A 21,118-nucleotide genomic window follows, 5' to 3' on the forward strand; every position below is an offset into this window, starting at 1 on the left:
ACTTACCACATAGGGAGAGGATTCTTTTCTGCTTAATTGTCTGGGATAGATGTAGGATTTAGAATTTTGTTGTTATTATGCTACATCTTGCAGGAAATTTAGGTTTGATTCTCAGTCCCATTTTCTTACTGCCTAGGCTCATTGATGCAGGAATACCACAAAAGCAGTTGCTCAGCACATGGGATCAGAGAGACCACCATGTCATTGTCATTTAATAACAATCCCTTGATGGATTGATTTTATTGAATAGATGCTGTGACTACTCAGAGAGTATTGCAATCAGTGTGAATTGCAATGGAACTTCAGCTCAACCCGTTGAACTATTCTATGGATTTGTTTGGTTATTGTTGTTATACAGCGTTGAAACCACAGAAAGTTTGCAGCCTGTAGAAAATAGAGTTCCCTCTCCTCCATCACACTTTTTCCTCTTTCAATTCTCCCTCTGATCATCCTGTTTCTGAGTGATAAAGTTGTTATTGTAATTAATTGTATGAGAAAGGAGAACACTAAGTTCTAGACACAAGGTTTTGTAATATTACTATACTGCATCAGATATATTCCAGACATACTTTTCATTAAGCTGAATAGTTAATGTTGTCTGTCTTAAAATGGGAAGCTTCTATAAATTACCTGCCCATTTTTACTTTTTATGTAACTACTTAACAGTTGCAAAGGAATATGGTGCATTACCAGTCTGCTAGGATTCTTTGAATGTGTCAATAACATAGTGAATAAAAGTAAACCGGTTGACATAATTTATTTAGGCTTTCAAATGACCTTTGACAAGGTCCCTCACAGGAGGCTATTAAGAAACAGTGTAGTTATGAGTAAGAGGAAATGCATTACCATGGATTAAGAACTGGCTAAGAGAGAAAAAAAAAGTAGAAATAAATTGTCAACTTTCATCATGGCAAAGGTTAACAGGAGGGATGCCTCAAGATTCTGTTCTAGGATTGGAGTTTAATATATACATTAATGATCTGGAAAAAGACATGAGCAGAGTTCTGGAAAAATGTGCATATAACAAAATTTCTTCAGGCTTGTCTACACTTAAAACGCTACAGCACCACAACTGCACCACTGTACCGCTTCAGTGTAGACACGACCTATCCCAACACAAGGGATTCTTCTGTTGGCATAGGTAATCCACCTCTCTGAGAGGCAAAAGGTAGGTCAACAAACAAATTCTTCTGTTGACCTAGCACTGTCTACACAGGGACTTAACTACACTGCTCAGACGTGTGGATTTTTCAGACTTCTGATGGATGTAGTGAAACTGAACTAATTTTCTAGTGTAGCTCAAGCTTTAGCAAAGTCAAATCCAGAAAGGACTTTGAGAAATTTCAGAGGGCACTACCCAAGCTTAGTGAATTGGCAACAAGATGACATATGAAACTGAATGTTGATAATATGCAAAGTAATACACGTTGGAGGAAAAATACAAGCTGCTGAGACATCTTACTGGGGTCCAAGTTAACTGTATCAACTCAGGAAAACACTTGGGGATCACTGTAGACTGCTCAATTAAGATCTTCGCTTTGTCTACACTAGCACTTTTGTTGGCAAAACTTTTGTCAGTCAGGGATGTGAAAAACACCCCCCTCCCGACCAACATAAGTTTGGACAGCGCTGTGTCGGTACTTCTACACTACGGGATTATTCCAATTTTACATAAACTGGTTTTATAAAACAGATTGTATAAAGTTGAGTGCATGCGGCCACACTAAGCACATTAATTCAATGGTGTGCGTCCATGGTCCGAGACTAGCGTTGATTTCTGGAGCATTGCACTGTGGGTAGCTATCCCGTAGCTATCCCATAGTTCCCGCAGTCTCCCCCACCCCTTGGAATTCTGGGTTGAGAGCCCAGTGCCTGATGGGGCAAAAATCATTGTCGCGGGTGGTTCTGGGTACAGCCTCACCCCTCCCGTCGTGAAAGCAGCAGACAACCATTTCACACCTTTTTTCCTGGGTGAACTGTGCAAACGCCATAGCACAGCAAGCATGGACCCTGCTCAGATACCGCAATAGTGGACGTTGTAAACACCTCACGCATTCTCGTGCAGTCTATGCTGAACCGGGACCTGCAAAGCCAGGCGAGGAGGAGGCGGCGGCTATGGCAGAGCGGCGACGAGAGTGATGAGGACATGGACACAGAATTATCTCAAACCGCGGGCCCCTGCGCTTTGGAGATCCTGCTGGTAATGGGCAGGTTCTAGCCATTGAATGCCGGTTTTGGGCCCAGGAAACAAGCACACACTGGTGGGACCGCATAGTTTTGCGGGTGTGGGACGATTCCCAGTGGCTGCGAAACTTTCGCATGCGTAAGGGCACTTTCATGGAACTTTGTGACTTGCTTTCCCCTGCCCTGAAACGCCATAATACCAAGATGAGAGCAGCCCTCACAGTGGAGAAGTGAGTGGCAATAGCCCTCTGGAAGCTTGCAACGCCAGACAGCTACCGGTCAGTCAGGAATCAATTTGGAGTGGGAAAATCTACTGTGGGGCTGCTGTGATGCAAGTAGCCAAAGCAATCATTAAGCTGCTGCTACGAAAGGTTGTGACTCTGGGAAACGTGCAGGTCATAGTGAATGGCTTTGCTGCAATGGGATTCCCTAACTGTGGGGGGGCAATAGATGGAATTCATATCCCTATCTTGGCACCGGAGCACCAGGGCACCCAGTACATAAACCGCAAGGGGTACTTTTCAATGGTGCTGCAAGCACTGGTGGATCACAAGGGACATTTCACCAACATCCACGTGCGATGGCCAGGAAGGGTTCATGACGCTCGCGTCTTCAGAAGCACTGCTCTGTTTAAACTGCTGCAGCAAGGGAATTACTTCCCAGACCAGAAAATAACAGTTGGGGATGTTGAAATGCCTATAGTTATCCTGGGGGACCCAGCCTACCCCTTGATGCCATGGCTCATGAAGCCATACACAGGCAGCCTGGACAGTGGTCAGGAGCTGTTCAACTACAGGCTGAGTAAGTGCAGGATGGTGGTAGAATGTGCATTTGGCCGTTTCAAGGCGCGCTGGCGCACATTACTGACTCGCTCAGACCTCAGCCAAACCAATGTCCCCTTTGTTATTGCTGCTTGCTGTGTGCTCCACAATCTCTGTGAGAGTAAGGGGGAGACCTTCATGGTGGGGTGGGAGGCTGAGGCAAATCACCTGGCCGCTGATTATGCGCAGCCAGACACCAGGGCGATTAGAAGAGCACCCCAGGAAGCAGTGCACATCAGAGAAGCTTTGAAAACGAGTTTCATCACGGGCCAGGGTACGGTGTGACTGCTGTGTTTGTTTCCCCTTCATGAATGCCCCCCCCCCTTTATTGACTCCTTCCCTATAAGCAACCCACCCTCCCCCTTCGATTACAGCTTGCTTAAGGAAATAAAGTCTCTATCATTTAAAAATCATGTATTCATTATTAAAAAGTAATTATAAAAAGAGGCAGAGAACTGACAAGGTATCCCGGGTGTGGTTTGGGAGGAGCATAGGAGGGAAGGAAAAGGCCATTAAATACATTTCAATGTAATGACAGCCTTTTGGTTGGACTGTCCACTGAGGTGGACTGGGCGGGTGCACGAAGTCTTCCCCCATGCGTTCTTACACGTCTGGGTGAGGAAGATATGGAACACGGTGAGTGGTGAGGGTGGTTACACAGGGGCTGCAGCGGCACTTTGTAGAACTGATAAATGAAATTGTTTTCAGGTGTTCACTTTATTAATGTAACTTCTGTTCACCATTCACTACACTTGCCTATACTGTAACTTCTGTTCCATATTGTAATTCAAACCCCATTTTAAAACACTCACTCCATTTTGTAAAAGCTTCCTCCAATCTTCATTTTTGCAAACCCTGCTGTAATCTTATTAGTTTAGTTTAGATGTGTGAATGAGGTATGTATGAATGATGGAATCAACCTCCAGCCCCAGCCTGTCCTGATGAGATAAAGTTCAAATACCAACGGCTGAAGACCTAGACAACAGCCCTAAACAAAGTAAGAAGCATCCACCCTAAAAAGAAAAGGACAACAGAACAACAGAAGGAAGATCAAAGCCAGGTTCAAGGCTGAAAGTCACGCCTGCAATTGATGGGTGATCAATCTAAACCCAGAGGCAGCGTGACACAGCAAGACCTATAGACTTTGAATCCAAACTAAAAGCCTATAAAAAAGAAGGGTGAGATGAGAGACTCTGGGTAACACTCTGCTGCCAAATGGAAGAACATCGGTGCCTGCCCAACAGAGATCCAGCTCAGCCTTGTGCCCAGCTTTCCTGGCCAGTTAGCTGCCACAAGCTACGAACCCAAGCTGCAAAATCAAGCCATGAACTTAAGCTATCTTCAGGACTGGTAACTATGCAGCAGCTGCAGAACACCTGATGAATGTGGATGTGTGTGTGTGAGTGTATGTGTGTGTATAGGTATTAGGTATAATGTGAATGTGTGTGTGTGTAGGTAATAGGTATAATGTGTATGTATAAGAATTAAGATATTAGTTATTAGTCATAAATTGTTATCATAATAAATGTGGCATCTTTGCCTTGTCCCCTTTAATAAGATCCTGCTGGTTTTTACTGGTCTAATATAATTGGTATAACACTTTGTGACCCCGCTGCTCTTCTTGAAGATCCACCAGACGTCGGAGGATATCAGTTTGATCACACAGCAGCTCCAGCGTTGCATCCCGCCACCTCTGATCTTCCTGCCGCCACCTCTGATCTCGAGGGTTGGTCGCTCCTATCCTCACGTTGGTCCCTCCTATCCTCACGTTCACTGGCATCTTTCCTGTACTTTGCTACCACGTCCGTCCAGTCATTCAGATGAGCTCTTTCATTGCGGGTTACTTCCATGATTTCCGAGAACATTTCGTCTCGCGTCTTCTTTTTCCTCCGCCTTATCTGAGAGAGCCTTCGGGATGGAGTAGGGAGGCTTGAAAAATGTGCAGCTGCATGAGGGAGGGAAAAAAGGGAGAGAAGTATTTAAAAAGATACATTTTACAGAACAATGGTTAAATTCTTTCACAGCGAACAACACTATTCACCTTACATAGCACACGTGATTTCACTACAAGGTCGCATTTTGCATCTTAATATTGAGTGCCTGTGGCTCTGGTGTTACAGATCTCACAGACGCAGGTCTGGGCATCACAATTCAGCTTGCATGCGGACATGGTAAGACATTGTCTTTCGGCTTCTCCAGCCTTCATATACACAGTGCCCTCTGATGCTTCTTCCTGATAACATGCAGCAGCAGAAACCAACCCCCCCATCCAATTCTCTAGGATGATGGCTTTACCCCTCCCCCCACCGCTTGGCTGGTATCATGGAAGATCACTGCTAATCACCACCCTTCCCCACCCTCCCACTGCGTGGCTGTTAGCTGGAACGATTCCTGCTAGCCAAATGCAAAAAAGCTTAGCGCTATCCTTCCTCCCCTCCCCCCGCTTGGCTACGTGCAAGGAAGGATTTCTTTTAAGCAACAGCCCAGTAAGAAAACGTCCATCTCTGTCCCCTTAATTAAATTCCTGACTTTCAACCAGGTTACCATGAACGATATCACTCGGCTGAGGATAACAGAGCTAGATAAAGAACGGATGTTTCTTGAATGCCAGCAATCACCGGGACCATACGCAGCTATGCTTTGTCATGCAGTGATACCTGATTACTTGCCTACCATGGTGGACGGAACAAGGCTGCTTTGCCCAGAAACCTTCTGCAAAGGCTTTTGGAGTACCTCCAGGAGCGCTTCATGGAGATGTCCCTGGAGGATTTCCGCTCCATCCCCAGACATGTTAACAAACTTTTCCAGTAACTTTATTGGCCACGAATGCATCCCAAGCCCTCATGGCAAATCAATAATTAAAAAACGCTTGCTTTTAAACCATGTTTTATACAAAAGGTATACTCACCAGAGGTCGCTTCCATGGCTTCATTGTCTGGGCTAGTGGCTTGGGAGGGTAATTCTGTATGAGTCACAAAAAGCTCCTGGCTGTTGGGGCTAATGGAGTGCTGTGTGCTCACTGCAAGGTCATCCTCCTCTTCCTCTTCCTCCTCCTCATCTTCCCCCTCCGCAGAATCCTCAGCCATGGTTGAGATTACAACACCCACCTCGGAATCCACGGACAGGGGTGGGGTAGTGGTGGCGCAGCCCCCTAAAATTGCATGCAGCTCAGCATAGAAGCGGCATGTTTTTGGTCCTGCCCTGGACCTTCCATTTGCTGCTTTGGTTTTCTGGTAGGCTTGTGTGAGCTCTTAACTTTCACTCTGCACTGCACTGAGTCCCTAGGGTGGCCTTTGGCCATCATAGCCTTGGAAATTTTTTCAAATATTTTTTCATATCGTCTTTTGGAACGGAGTTCTGTTAGCACTGAATCCTCTCCCCATATAGCGATCAGATCCAGTACCTCCCGTGCGGTCCATGCTGGAGCTCTTTTTCGATTCTCAGGAGACTGCATTGCTACCTGTGCTGATGAGCTCTACGTGGTCACCTGTGCTGATCACAGCTCCACGCTGGCCAAACAGGAAATGAAATTCAAACGTTCGCGGGGCTTTTCCTGTATACCTGGCCAGTGCATCCGAGTTCAGACTGCTGTCCAGAGTGGTCACAATGGTGCACTGTGGGATACTGCCCAGAGGCCAATACCGTTGATTTGTGGCCACACTAACCCTAATCCGATATGGTAATACCGATTTTAGCACTACTCCTCTCGTCAGGGAGGAGTACAGAAACCGATTTAAAGAGCCCTTTATATCGATATAAAGGGCCTCGTAGTGTGGACGAGTCCAGAGTTAAATCGGTTTAACGCTGCTAAAATTGGTTTAAACGCGTAGTGTAGACCAGGCCCCAGTGGAAGATGCTCTCCCACCAACATTGCTACTGCCGCTTTTTGGGAGTAGTTTAAATATGCTGGTAGGAGAACGCAATCCCACTGGCATAGAGTAGCTATACAGGAGACCTTACAGTGGCACAACTGCAGCGGTACAGCTGTGCTGCTGTAAGGTCCACAGTGTAGACATATGTGCAGCTGTAGTGGGGGGAAAAAGCCAACAAAGTATGAGGATACATAAGGAATGGAATGGAGAATAATATGAAAAATATAGTGCTATTATATAAATCAGTGGTGTGCAGTACTTATCACTCCATCTCAAAAGGATATTGCAGCTTAAAGGGAGTTTTGTGGTACATGATGAGAATGACTACAGCCCTGGAAAAACTCATACGAAGAGATTGAGATTGCTTACTTTAGAAAGAAGATGAATAAGAGGGAACGTGACAGAAGCATATGAAATGAGTGGTATAGAAAAGGCAGATCTGGAGTTTGTGTTTTCCTCTCATAACATGAGAGCAAGGGGACATTCAATGAAACTGAAGAGTGGATAATTCAAAACTGATAAAAGGAAATATTTTTTCATCCAACACATGATTAGACTGTGGAACCCTCTGCCAAATGATAGCACTGAGACCGAGAACTCAGCAAGATTCAAAAAGAAATTGGATTTTTAGATGGATAGCAAGAATATTGAGTTATATTAATAAATACTAATAAACAAAGTTTTACAAGTGATATAAAACCTCATGCTTCAGGTCTTAAAATTGTCTTCAACTCATAGGAATTAGGAGGAGACTCCCCTATTCAACATCAACCTACTGTGGGACTTCTTTCACCTTCTTTTGGAGTATGTGGTGCTAGCCACTTCCTGAGACAGGATGTTGGATCAGATGGACCACAGGTCTGAGCCACTGTGGCAGTTCTGATTTTCCTATTAAGACAGCCATACTCTGCTATTCGTTTTGGATGATTTGCTATAATTGGTGATACATATCCTCCCTCTATATTATTTGATTTAAAGTTAAACTCATTTTGCAATTTTTATTTTTCATGACAACAGCCAAGAGTTAAAAAAAGGTGACTAGTGATTTTAGATGCTTTAACTTTTCAGTAACCACCGTGGAGACACCTTGAAGAGTTCTGGTTTTCAGAAAGTGCTGCCTGTTCACCCCCTCAGACTCCAGCTCTTGTGAGGTATTTAAAATAGGGTACACAAAATCACCATTATTTTTGAAAATCTTGGCCAATATTTTTCTTTTTTTTTGTAGAATAAACAACTAGCACTAAAGTGAGTCAAGATCTCTAATAATGGTTACACCCACAAATCAGGTAGTAAGTAAAAGTTCTCTTCTTGTGGCTGAAAATGATTGTGCAAGAAAAATCAGAAGCCCGCATTTAGAGGCTGCTTTCAAAGGTCTGGCCTTATATCTCCATTTAAGAAAATTCTCTACTCTCTTTTGGTGGCCTAGTCCATTGCCAATTTAATATGAAAGAAAGAAGTAAGAAGTACTGCAGTACTGTAGAAAAAAAATCAGACAAAACCATACATTGCACAAAGCATAAAAACATATTAAAAATCTTTTAAGAGATTTCTGATTGACTGATGCTATGGACATTTTAGATTTACAGCTGGACACAAAACAGAATATGGATATGCAAGTAGAATCTCTTTCTACAATCCATGTTTGCCCTCATTTTTGCTTACCTCACCTCCCTCTTCACATGTGCCCTCTTGGATTGCTTAGGAGAATGCCTGCTAATGTCATTACTTCAGTGACATGTGAGAATCAAATGATACTAGATTACATTCCAAGTTCTATTTTGCACCTAGACCTTCCCTCGGTTGCTGCCCACAAGAACAGTGAAATCCAACAGCTGATGGCTTCTGCTAAACCCATTAAATATAGAGTGCTTAGTTATGTGATTGCTTCCATTGTAAACAGTGTACAGATATTAAAATCACTGCAGAAATATTCTGTGCAAATTAAGTTTAGAAAAATTCTTCCACTTTACAAGGATCTGCTTCTGCTTCCATTGAAGTCAGTAGGAGTTTTGTCTTTAAGTACGAGAACAGAATCAGCCTCCAAATCATTATCAGCCCAGCAAAATTGGGCCTTCCAGATAAAATATCAAAAGATGTCTTTAAAAAGCAACATTCTAACTTATTTAACTCATTGCTTTCTGCTGATTTCCAGTTTTGCAATTTCTGTTATCTAGAAAGTGTTAAGAACACGAACAAATGTACTAATTCATAATGCTGTTTAAGAGCAATATTAGCAAACAGATCCTATTCAAAATCTTTTAATCTATCAGGCCTCTACTATTGTGGTCTGTTTTGATGCTAAACACAAGCTACCTCTCACTATATTTGGAAACAGCACTAGTTCCAAGCCATCTGGTATATAATTTACAGGGAACAGCAGCCTACGCTGTTTGGTAAACATGAGAGAGAAATAGAGTAAAAAAGAATTCATATTATTAACAGACAAGAACAAAGAATTATTTAAAGATTTCATACAGTACCTAAATCTCCATCTCCCCATGGTACTTCCAGCCAATTGCAATTATAAATTCTACTCATTTCTTTCAGTGTGAAAATAAAAATCCCTCTCCACTTGCTGGGGCCTGTTCTTAATACACTTCAGCCATGTTTGCAAGGAGATCAGCAGCTCCTTGTAATATGAACTTTCACCTCTAAAACCTTTCATCTCCTAAACACAGTTCTGGAGGCATCAGCTTACATGGGCCACCAACTTTTTTTCTTATTAAAAAGCAGCAACTGCCATTTAATATAACTATATAAAAATGTTAACATATTGGGAATATTATTTTCCATTGGCCCTGATCCTGCAACATCTACACAAGTGAAACTCCGAATGAAATCAGTGGAAACTTTGCCTGAATAAGGACTGTAGGATCAAGCCATACTTACCGATCTTTTACCTTATGGAATGAGATGAACTTATGAATAATAAATTATTTTACAGATATCCACTCAAATCATTATAAATATCTAGCCTAGTGCGTGAAGATAAAGGCAGTGATCACGCAGGCTGCTTTATTATATTGAATTAGTACATTTAAAAGCAAATAAGAAAGTTACTGCTAGTTTGTGAGCTAGCACAAGCAAATGTTGTTCTCATCAGTAAGAAAGACATGATTTTCTCCACCACCACCCCCCGCACTTTCTGGCTATCTTCTTGCAGCTCACTACTGACTGGTAGAGGATCTTAATTATTAGGTTGTTAAATTGTATGTAGAGCTACGTTTAGTATTCTTTTTCCAACTCTGAATGAACGAAGCAGCTTGACTTTTTATGGAAACTGATTTGAACCTTTTCTTTTTCACATACCCAGTGATGAGCTGCCAAAATATTAACAACAGGTTTTCTCCTCCTCACCTCACGAGGGGGTTGTGCCCCCCCTGGGGGGTTGTGCCCCATCCAACCCCCCATGTTCCTTGACACTCTGCCTGGGGACCCGTGACCCATCCCCCCCTTTCCCTGTCCCCTGACTGCCCCCTGCTGCCCCATCCAACCCCTCCTCTCATTCTTGATGGCCCCCTAGGACCCGTGCCCCATCCAACCACCCCTTCTCTCCGTCCCTGACTGCTCCCCACCACCTCATCCAACCCCTGCTCCTTCCTGACTGCCCCCCGGGACCCTTGTCCCCATTCAATCCCCCTGTTCCCTGCCCTCTGACCGCCCTGACCCCTATCCACCCCCCCACAACCCACCGAACACCCCCTCCCTGCCCCCTTACCACACTGCCTGGGGCCTCGACCGAGTCCACTTGGCTGGGACTGTGACCTGTGCCCGACTCCCCAGGCCGGGGCGGGCTGGGCCGGAGCCGTTCGGCCAGCACCGAGGGGACCGTGCCTCCCTGGAACCCCCCTCCCAGCTTACCTGTCTGTTCCTTGTTTCAGGTTTCCCGCGAAAACATTTGATTTGCGGGAAGCAGGGGAGGAGAAGGAGGGCGGAGCATTCAGGGGAGAGGGCGAGGTGAGCTGGGGCTGGGGGCCGGGTGGACAGCTGCCCGAGCCTTTGTTAAATTTAAAAGTTTCTTTAGAACTGATTGTCCTGGAACAACCAGTTCTAAAAAGGCTATTTAATTTAACAACTGGTTCCTGCTAACCGGTGCGAACTGGCTGCAGCTCACCACTGCACATACCAAAGCTTGAAAAAAAATTCGAGTTAGCCAGTGTGGCATTTTTCAAAAATTATCATTATGATTATTAGCAATCAGGTGGTACCCACAATGGGCTAGGCACTGTCCAGACACACGGGAAGGAGCGTTTATAATCTAGTAATACATTTAAGGAGAAACAAATGTATTTTTCAGTGGAATCTGCTGTAGTAAGCAATCTTGGTCTAAAATGTTAGTGAACAAAAGGTAGTTGGAGGAAAAATGGGATTTGGTTTTATGAAAAACAAGTGGCAGTTCTGAAGCCATTCAAACGCTAATGGCAGAAGCACTATGAAATAAATCATCACTACTTGTTCTAATGTAAAACCTGATCCAAAGCTCACTGAAATCAATGGAAGCCTGTCAATTGACTTCAACAGGCTTTGTGTCAGGTTCACACTTCCAGTCATTGCAGTTCAATATATTCTATTATTCTGTTTAATGGTTTATTAAAATGTGATATCTAAAACTTTCATATCTGTCTTATGGGTTCTCATATGCAGGGTTCTCATATTAAACAGGATGCTGCTTTAATGCACAAGGCAAAATTTTAGCATGGAGGCCAGGAAGGTCACCACCTTCAAAATATTTGTTGGATTCCTCATAAAAATATTTTGCATGGCAGGGCTAACCACATGGTTTTAAATCTTTTTTCATTTGTGGACCTCTAAAAAATTTCAAATGAAAATGCAGACCCCTTCGGAAGTCTTGGACATAGTCTGCGAAACCCCAGGGGTCCACGAATCACAGGTTGAAAACTACCGTTCTATGGTAATGACAACCTTTGCAGACCTCTTAGACATAGCCATCCGTGGACTGCAGGTTGAAAACCATTGGGCTGGATCATAAATATACCACAATTCCTGGGTAAGGGGCAGCAAGGTTCTTTCCACTCCCCATGTCTGCCTGCCCATATGAATGGGAGTAGTGTCATCACTAGGGCTTTGCTCCCCACTGTGGTGTGAGCAGCCCAGATAAGACATAAGGTAGCACCAATCCAAGGCCAAGATTTGGCTCTTAGTGCCTTCCATTAGAGTTTCTCCGTCATTTTACAAGCATAGACCACAAAACTCAAAATAACTTGGGTTATTATACACATTTTTAAACAACAGTTAAAGAGATAGGCGTAGAGAGATTAACTAGTTTGTCCAAAATCAAACCAGAGGACTATGTCAAAGCGAAAAATATAATATAGGTCTCCTGACCTCCAACTCTGTGCCTAAACCACCAAGACTATCTTTTCTTCCCCAACAAGTACCTGTTGATTCTTCCTAGTACTGGCAATACAGTGGATTCCTCTTAATCCAGAGGTAAACTATCCAGACACTCCAGATAAAATTTCCTTATCCTAACCAAACCATGTTTCTGTGTTTTGGCCTTATGAGATTAAGACTGGATGGACAGCCTGCAACTTTCTCTGCTTCTTGCCCACTCCTCAAAGGCCACACCTAACCTGGAGAATGCAGTATCTCATCACAGAGATGGGTTGAAGTAGCAATGTCTGTCTGAACTTTGCCAAACTTAAGGGATGTTTGAGTATGGGGTTTTGATTTGGTTGATTTCAATGTTTGCAGTCTGTGATCAGAGCTCATAAGATATGAAATGTCTTGCATTTGGGGCTCATTAGAAAGGGGCTTATATGTGCTGGACTCCACTAGCTGAGCATTGTGGGGCAATTGGGATTTGTTGGGGCGAGAGCAAAATTGCCTGAGAAAGTACAGGGGAAAACAAAGGTGCAAAAGAAAATCAGAGGGATATCTTCCATTTAAAACACTTTGCTTTACCATTATTATACTTTGTAGTGATGTAATTACTAAAGGATCAGGTCACAGCCCCACTGTGCTAGGTTCAGTACAAATATAGTAAACAGCAATCCCTGCTCCAAAGAGCTTACAGTCTAAAAAGTAGTCCGTCTTAGCCATAGCCATAGTGTTTAAAGCCAGAAGGGACCACCAGATCATCTGGTCTGAGCTCCTGTATATCACAGGTCACCAACACCACCCAGCACCCAAACACTAACTTATCTAAAGACGGGCCAAAGAAGTAGTGTTTGGATCTCAATTAGTTTGAGCTGATGTTTGGGCTTCAGGATGGAGACCAAACTAGGGCTGTTTCAAGTATGGATCTGACTGTGCTGTTCTTACAAGATGTTGGCACTGAATGTGGAAATCTCACAAAATCAGATCATCTAGAATGGTGGAATTCTCATGAGATTAGTTATTCTTGTAAGACTTCTGCTATCTTAGTATGAAATCTCCCTAGAACTACTGTTTTTGCAAGACGCCACACCTATCCAAACTGAACAAGTGAAAAGAGCCTCTTCGACTTTTGCATCCAAACTTTTAGGCCAATGCTGAGCACTTTAAAAAAAATCCCGTCCTATATTGTATAAGTGGTGTCCGTAGAGTCAATAGAAGATAGTACAATATAAGAACACAGAAAAGTATTAGTGCGCTATATAGTTTATAACCGTGGGATAACAGTGTGATGCTCGCAGACCAGGTGCTAGCTCCTGCCAAAGCCCTAGGCCTCTCTGAACACTTACAAATGCATAGCTGAAAGCCAGGCTAATTCACTTGTGTACTATATAAATAAAAGTGATGGTTAATTGAATAAGAATGTATTTGGTGTTTAAACTTCATGAAAACTAGTGGGATGTTATGTGCATTATTTTCACTTACTTGTATCCTGCTATAATGTAATAGCAAACATTTCCCTGTAACTAAACAACTCAGCAAATGAGAAAGAAGTCTTGTATAATGCAAATGAAGAACTTTAACAGGAAAGTATTAATTCTTGTGCATTTGAAGCAAGTGGTCATTGTGTGTGATGCTCAGAGATCAACGACTCTGAATGTGCTCCTCTCTCTGCCAATCAAAGAAAGAGTCTAAGTGGATAGTGACCCAGTCAGTTTGTTTTCTGTGAGAAGAAGCTCTAAGTATGCACTCAAGGGGAAAATTCTTCATCTCTGGACTGTTTGGAGATTAACAGGGCAGAATAACTGAGTGAGAAGATGAAGATTCCCAGAGTTATTCTGGATAGCCCCAGGAGCAGCGCCACAGTTTTTGCCACCCTAGGCAGCAGCGCTCCTCCTCTGAGCATTCGGCTGTGGGGGTCCTTCTGCTCCACGTCTTCGGGACACTTTGGCGGCGGGTCCGGGAGCGAGTGAAGGACCCGCCGCCGAATTTCCACCGAAGACCCGGAGCGGAAGGACTCTCCGCCACCGAATTTCCACTGAGGGCGGCAAAATGCCACCCCCCAAAACCTGCCACCCTAGGCGACCGCCTGGGTCACCTAGTGGGAGCACTGGCCCTGGATAGGCCCTCAAAGACTTTTGGGAAATTGGCAGATTACTACTTCTCTGCTACCATTTGAAATTATAGACTGTGACTCACCTGCTTTAACTGTTCAATAACTCTCATTTCTTTTTCTTAGATAAAAACCTTTAGATAGTTTAGTATGGAATTGACTACCAACATTGTCTTTGACGTGAGATCTAGGATGCAACTTGAATGATTGGTCTCTTGGGACTGTAGTAACCTGAAATATTTGTGATTTTTGGTGTAAGTGACCATTTATCACATAGTCCAGCTTGCCTGCATGGCAAGATAGACTGGAGAGTCTAAGGTGACTGACTATGACTCCATTATAAGACTATTGTGGTACTTTGAGAGTTTGCATTTGGTACTGGGTTGGCAAAATATAAATATAGAACATACCACCATTTTAGGGTGTATGTCCTGAGACAGGCACTCATGGTCATGAGCCACTCCAAACAGTGTGACAAACAGTATACAGTATTTTGGGGTTATGTAATTCAATGTTTCTTTCTACATAATTAACAAATAAAAGCTGGTATTCAGCTGTTTTTTCCTTTTATCTCCTAGGAAAAGGTGAGGTGTATTGCATTTTTCAATTTATAGAAAACAGAAGTAGTGACTATAGCAGAAACAGTGAGTTGTACTTCTGTAGTCCATAAGAGATCAATGGAATCGTATTGGTGTAACTGTTAGTTGAAGTTGGCCCAATATTTTGTACTTCATTTTGTTGGAATTAATTTACTGCAGGTTTTACTTTATTACAATTGCACCACATACATTCAAAATTACCCTTTTCAAAAATATCGTCAGCATATATTCATGATTGAGTTTACATATTTTATATAACTATTACATCCACAATCTATGTTAAAAATATTAAGGTTGCAAAGTCAAACAACCAAAAGTTAGAAAATGCCAGATTGCCTGTGTATTTCTTAATGCAGTTCTACTGTGCATATGCATTGAGATACAGTCTTTAATTGCACCATCACATACTGTACTATTTTTTCCACTGCTGCATTCAGTGAACAGGCTGTTTGTTTGTTTGTTTTTCAATCCTCCACATTCAGTGTGGCCCCAGGTTTTATTTAACACACACCTTCCCTGAATACAGAAATATTTATTTTCTCCTGCTGTGTTTCTGTGGTGCTCTCCCCATAATATCCAAGTCCTTCACAATCATTAATGAATTTAACAACCCTGAGAGAATATGTGGTGTTATTTTCCCTATTGTACAGGTGGGGAAGTGAGGCAGAGAGACATTAAGGCCAAAATTGCCAAAAGTGTCCACTAATTTTAAGAGCTCCACCTGAGATACCTATGGTCTGATTTTTTTCAGAGTACTTAGTATTATGTTGCACTTTATATATTCATCACACAGCTCCAATCAGTTTCAATAGCACTTTGGCACATCTGGACCCAGGTATATATTGCTGGGCACCCAGAAAATGAGGAACACACAGTTACTGGCCAGCTGTGAAAATACTGCTTTAAGTGACTTGCCTAGGATTATTGTGGCAGAGATAGGGATAGAATCCAATTCGCCAGGATGGCATTCAACATCCTTAACCATTCTTTCTCTTCCAGCAAAGCCCTTCTTCATTCTTTATGCACCTTCCAAATTCTTCAACAAATGAGGCAAGTTTACAGCCTCTTTTACTACACAATCCTGATTTGTTTCTAGAGCACTATCCAACCTGTGCACTGAATGAAATAGATGTCCTGTGGGGAAAATAGTATGTGATCATGTAATTAAACACTGTATTAGAATGTACGTGCACAAAGGGGTCAAATAAATGTTATACAGGCAACCTTAAAACTGGCATTCCTAACTTTTGAGTGCTTGGCTTTGCAACCTTAATGTATTTTTAACATACTGGGTTTTTTTTTAATGTAATCTATTTTTTAAAACCCTGGAAAATACAGAAATTCCATCCTGTGGAAGTATACTGACCCCCAACTTGGGTAATCAATAGGATTGGGACCTTTAGATCCACAGTACAGGCCTTAAGCTAATGGAGACACTGCTAGCAATGGTCGTAGTAGGCTATCATCATCTATGCGGACCAGTCTTTGGAGGGGGAAGAGACACTTTGCCTGTGTGTTTCAAAGCTATTTGCTGATAGCAGAGACAAGTTGAGACTGAAGACTCCTAGGTTCAATTTCAGGTTCTGGAAGGGAGTGTGGACTCATGGCTATAGACCCTTTGGCCCCATCCCCCTATCTGTCTCTGTCTCCCTCCCCTCCTATCCATCCTCCCATTGTGGCTCCTGACTCCTTGCCGCTTTGCTCCTTTCCAGTCCCCACCCTGACTCCCTCCCCTTCCATTCCTGTATACTCCATATCTCCTGGATCCTGTCCCTCTCCTCCTCTGCATCTACATACTACCCTGCCCCCTGGACTCTGCTCCTATCCAACAACTCCCCTTGCTCCTGTCCCCCCTCTCCTCTGCTTCCACCCTACATCTGATTCTTGCAAACTCTCCTTCTGCCCAAAACCCCCTATGAATTCCACTGTTGTTGCATCTTCCTTCTCTTCCTCACTACCTAAGCACCAGCAAAAGAGTAACAAAGGGTAGTGGTCCTGCTCTCAGTTCCAGTGTCCATTCTACAGTGGCCTGGAAAAGCAATTCTTGGGAAAGTCATGCTCTGCCCCTGTAACCCTAGGCTGGAGCATTCACTCTGTGGGGATGGCACATGCACAGTCCCTCATGAACTGTGAGAGGATGAATCATGCTCAGTGTAAATTAAATTTTCAGAATATTTAGCTGCCAAATTATAACTAGTGTCTACTGAGCATGTGCAAACTGCAATTTTTCAAAGACTTATAACTTGGCCAAGTTTGGGTGAATTTTCACAGTGATTTGAAAAGGTACACCTTCCCATGCCAAACTTTAAGTCCGTGCTCCAAACCATGAGGGCAACTAAATTGTTGCGACATTTTTTTATAAAATATATTTTTGCTAACCTCATTCTAAATCTTCTGAACCATTTTAGCTGAAATTTTCGTAAATAAGTCACCTTGAGGCAGATGCCCAGCATGGGAAATTTCAGCCCAAATGGTTAAAGTTTGGCAAAGTTATGAGCAACTGAAACAGGGTTTCATAATGGCACGTATCAGACAACCCTAAGAAAAGCAGCCTTACCAGCTCTACTTTGTGGGAGATAAATCTGTATATAATCTATTGCATCATTTTCAGATGTAATAAATAAATGGATGTTTTTCTGATGTGTTTGTGACAGATATGGAATATCCTTGACAAATCTTACTGAATTAAGTTAAAGATATCACGCTCTGGAGTGGCTCATAACTGTGAGTGCCTGTCTCAGGGCAGACTGTCAGAAAACAAGAGCAGCCACCCAAAACTGGTGGTAAATTCTAATATTAGAATTCACCAAGCCAGTAGCAAATATCAACACCTGGATCACTATACCAGTCTTACCAAGTAGTCACAGACAGTCCCCGTAGCCTCTCCAGCATATCTTGCCACCCAGACAAACTGAACTAAGTGATAATGGTCACATAAACCAAAAAAATCACACCATATCAGGTTTCTCCCAGTCTCAAGACACCAATCACTTACCCCTGATCAACTGATACTTCAGATCTTACACCAGAGACAACACTGGCAGCCAATTCTATAGTAAACTAATAGGATAAGTTTATTAGCTAAGAAAAAAGAATGAGAGTTATTGAGAGGTTAAAGCAGGTAAAATATAATAACAGGTGAGTCAAAGTTTGTAAGTCTAAAATGATAGCAGAGATGTGGTAATTTGCAAGTTTCCCAAAAAGTTTTCTCAGAACTACCCAGAATAACTATGGGGATCTCAGTTTTCTTGTTCAGTTATTCTACCCATTAGAATCCAAATAGTTCAGAGATAAAGGATCTCTCTTTGAATCAGTACTTCTAGCTTCTTTTCACAGACAACAATCTGACAAGTGTCTGTACCCACACAATGGCCTATTGCTTTGAATTCATTTGCATTCAATGAGTTGTTTAGTCAGAGGGATATACATAATGTAAATGCCTGCCATTATAATAGGAATAGATAAGTAAAAACAATACAAGTAACATTCCATTAGTTTTCATGATGTTCTAACACACTTAAATCTAGGGTTATTTAATTACTAGGCATGCATCATATAAATGTAATGTAACAGAAAACAGCAGGATATAGATCGGCAAAAACAATACAATTAACATTGCCTTTGATCTCTTAACACACAAGTGAATTAGCCTGAACATCTACTAATACATTTAACTTCTTTGATATTCACACATAAGTGAATTGGCCTATGGGTCTGGCCTGAGCTGGTCTGTCAGCATCATAAAAACTATCTTAGGGCTATCTTAGGTCATTGTATTAAAATGCAAGTGTTTAAGTATTATTATGGGATAATTCAATGCCATGTAATGGCAGATAGCTAAAAAGTGATAAGTTTTTAAAGTGTTTATATACCAATGCTAGAAGTCTGGATGAAGTAGAGTGCCTTGTATTACATGAGGATATCAATATAATATGCATCACAGAAACTTGGTAGAATGAGGATAATCAATGGGACATAGTAACACGAGGGTTCAAAATATATTGGAAGGACACAACAGGTCATGCTGGTTGGGGAGTGGCACTATATGTGAAAGAAAGCATAGAATCAAATGAAATAAAAATCTTAAATGAACCAAACTGTACCAAGAGGTGAATATAATTGGACCACTTGGTAATAGTGACTATAATATAATTAAATTTAACATCCCTGTGGCAGGGAAAACACCACAGCAGCCCAACACTGTAGCATTTAATTTCAGAAAGATGAACTACACAAAAATGAGGAACAGGAGTACTTGTGGCACCTTAGAGACTAACACATTTATTTGAGCATAAGCTTTCGTGGGCTACAGCCCACTTCTTCGCATAAAATGGGCTGTAGCCCACAAAATCTTATGCTCAAATAAATGTGTTAGTCTCTAAGGTGCCACAAGTACTCCTGTTCTTTTTGCAGATACAGTCTAACACAGCTGCTACTCTGAAACAAAAATAAGGAAGTCACTTAAACAGAAATTAAAAGATACAGCGCCAAAAGTGAAATCCCTGCAAGCTTCATGGTAACTTTTTAAGGACACCATAATAGACACTCAGCTTAAATGTATACCCCCAAATAAAAAAACATAGTAAGAGAAGTGCCACTGTGGCTAAACAACAAAGTGAAAGAAGCAATGAAAGGCAGGAAGGCATCCTTTAAAAAGTAGAAGTTAAATCCTAGTGTGGAAAAAAGAAAGCATAAACTCTGGCAAACAAAGTGTAAAAATATAATTAGGAAGGCCAAAAAAGAATTTGAAAAACAGCTAGCCAAAGATTCAAAAAGTAATAGCGAAATTTTTTTTTAAGTACATCAGAAGCTGGAAGCCTGCTAAACAACTGTGAGGCCACTGGACGATCAAGATGCTAAAGGAGCACTCAAGGACAATAAGGCCATTGTGCAGAAACTAAATGAGTTCTTTGCATCAGTCTTCATGGCTGAGGATGTGAGAGAGATTCCCAAACCTAAGCCATTCTTTTTAGATGAGAAATCTGAGGAACTGTTCCAGATTGAGGTGTCATTAGAGGAGGTTTTGGAACAAACTGATAAACTAAACAGTAATAAGTCATCAGGACCAGATGGTATTCACCCAAGAGTTCTGAAGAAACTCAAATGTGAAACTGCAGAACTACTAGCGGTAGTCTGTAACCTATCATTTAAATCAGCTTCTGTACCAAATGACTGGAAGATAGCTAATGTGACACCAATTTTTTCAAAGGGCTCCAGAGGTGATCCCGGCAATTACAGGCTGGTAAACCTGACTTCAGTACCAGGCAAACTGTTTGAAACTACCGTAAAGAACACAATTGTCAGACACATAGACGAACATAATTTGTTGGGGAAAAGTCAACATGGTTTTTGTAAAGGGAAATCATGCTTCACCAATGTACTAGAATTCTTTGAGGGGGTCAACAACATGTGGACAAGGGGGAACCAGTGGATATAGTGTACTTAGATTTTCAGAAAGCCTTTCACAAGGTACCTCACCAAAGGCTCTTAAGCAAAGTAAGCTGTCATGGGATAAGAGGAAGGTCCTCTCATAGATTGGTAACTGGTTAAAAGTTGGAAACAAAGGATGGGAATAAATGGTCAATTTTCAGAATGGAGAGAGGTAAATAGTGGTGTCCGCCAGGGATCTGTACTGGGACCAGTCCTATTCAACATATTCATAAATGGTCTGGAAGAAGGGGTAAACAGTGAGGTGGCAAAATTTGCAGATGATACAAAACTACTCAAGATAGTTAAGTCCCAGGCAGACTGTGAAGAGCTACAAAAAGATCTCTCAAAACTGGGTGATTGGGCAAAAAAATGGCAGATGAAATTCAGTGTAGATAAATGTAAAGTAATACACATTGGAAAACATAATCCCAACTATACGTATAAAATGATGAGGTCTAAATTAGCTGTTACCACTGAAGAAAAAGATGTTGGAGTCATTGTGGCTAGTTCTCTGAAAACATCCACTCAATGTGTAGCGTCAGTCAAAAAAGCGAACAGAATGTTGGGAATCATTAAGAAAGGGATGGATAATAAGACAGAAAATATCATATTGCCTCTATATAAATCCATAGTGCACCCACATCTTGAATATTGCGTGCACAGTATGGTTGCCCCATCTGAAAAAAAGATACATTAGAATTGGAAAAGATTCAGAAAAGGGCAACAAAAATGATTAGGGGGTGGAATGGCTTCTATATGAGG

The 21,118-nt window shown here is 42.1% G+C and overlaps 1 protein-coding gene across 3 annotated transcripts in view; it reads right to left on the minus strand.

Moving 5' to 3' along the window:
• ASB5 (ankyrin repeat and SOCS box containing 5) overlaps positions 1-21,118 on the minus strand; it is a 68,315-nt gene that overhangs the window by 15,259 nt on the left and 31,938 nt on the right. The window contains exon 1 of one of the 3 annotated variants that reach the window (XM_050945398.1): positions 9,358-9,484. The exons of the other annotated variants lie outside the window; for them this stretch is intronic. Coding sequence (XP_050801355.1) covers positions 9,358-9,415 — 58 coding nt within the window. The 5' untranslated portion in view covers positions 9,416-9,484. Of the gene's footprint in view, positions 1-9,357; positions 9,485-21,118 lie in introns of those variants that run through there. 3 annotated transcript variants of the gene reach the window in all.

This window comes from Gopherus flavomarginatus, chromosome 3, assembly GCF_025201925.1.
Source record: "Gopherus flavomarginatus isolate rGopFla2 chromosome 3, rGopFla2.mat.asm, whole genome shotgun sequence".
NCBI lineage: Eukaryota > Metazoa > Chordata > Testudines > Testudinidae > Gopherus > Gopherus flavomarginatus.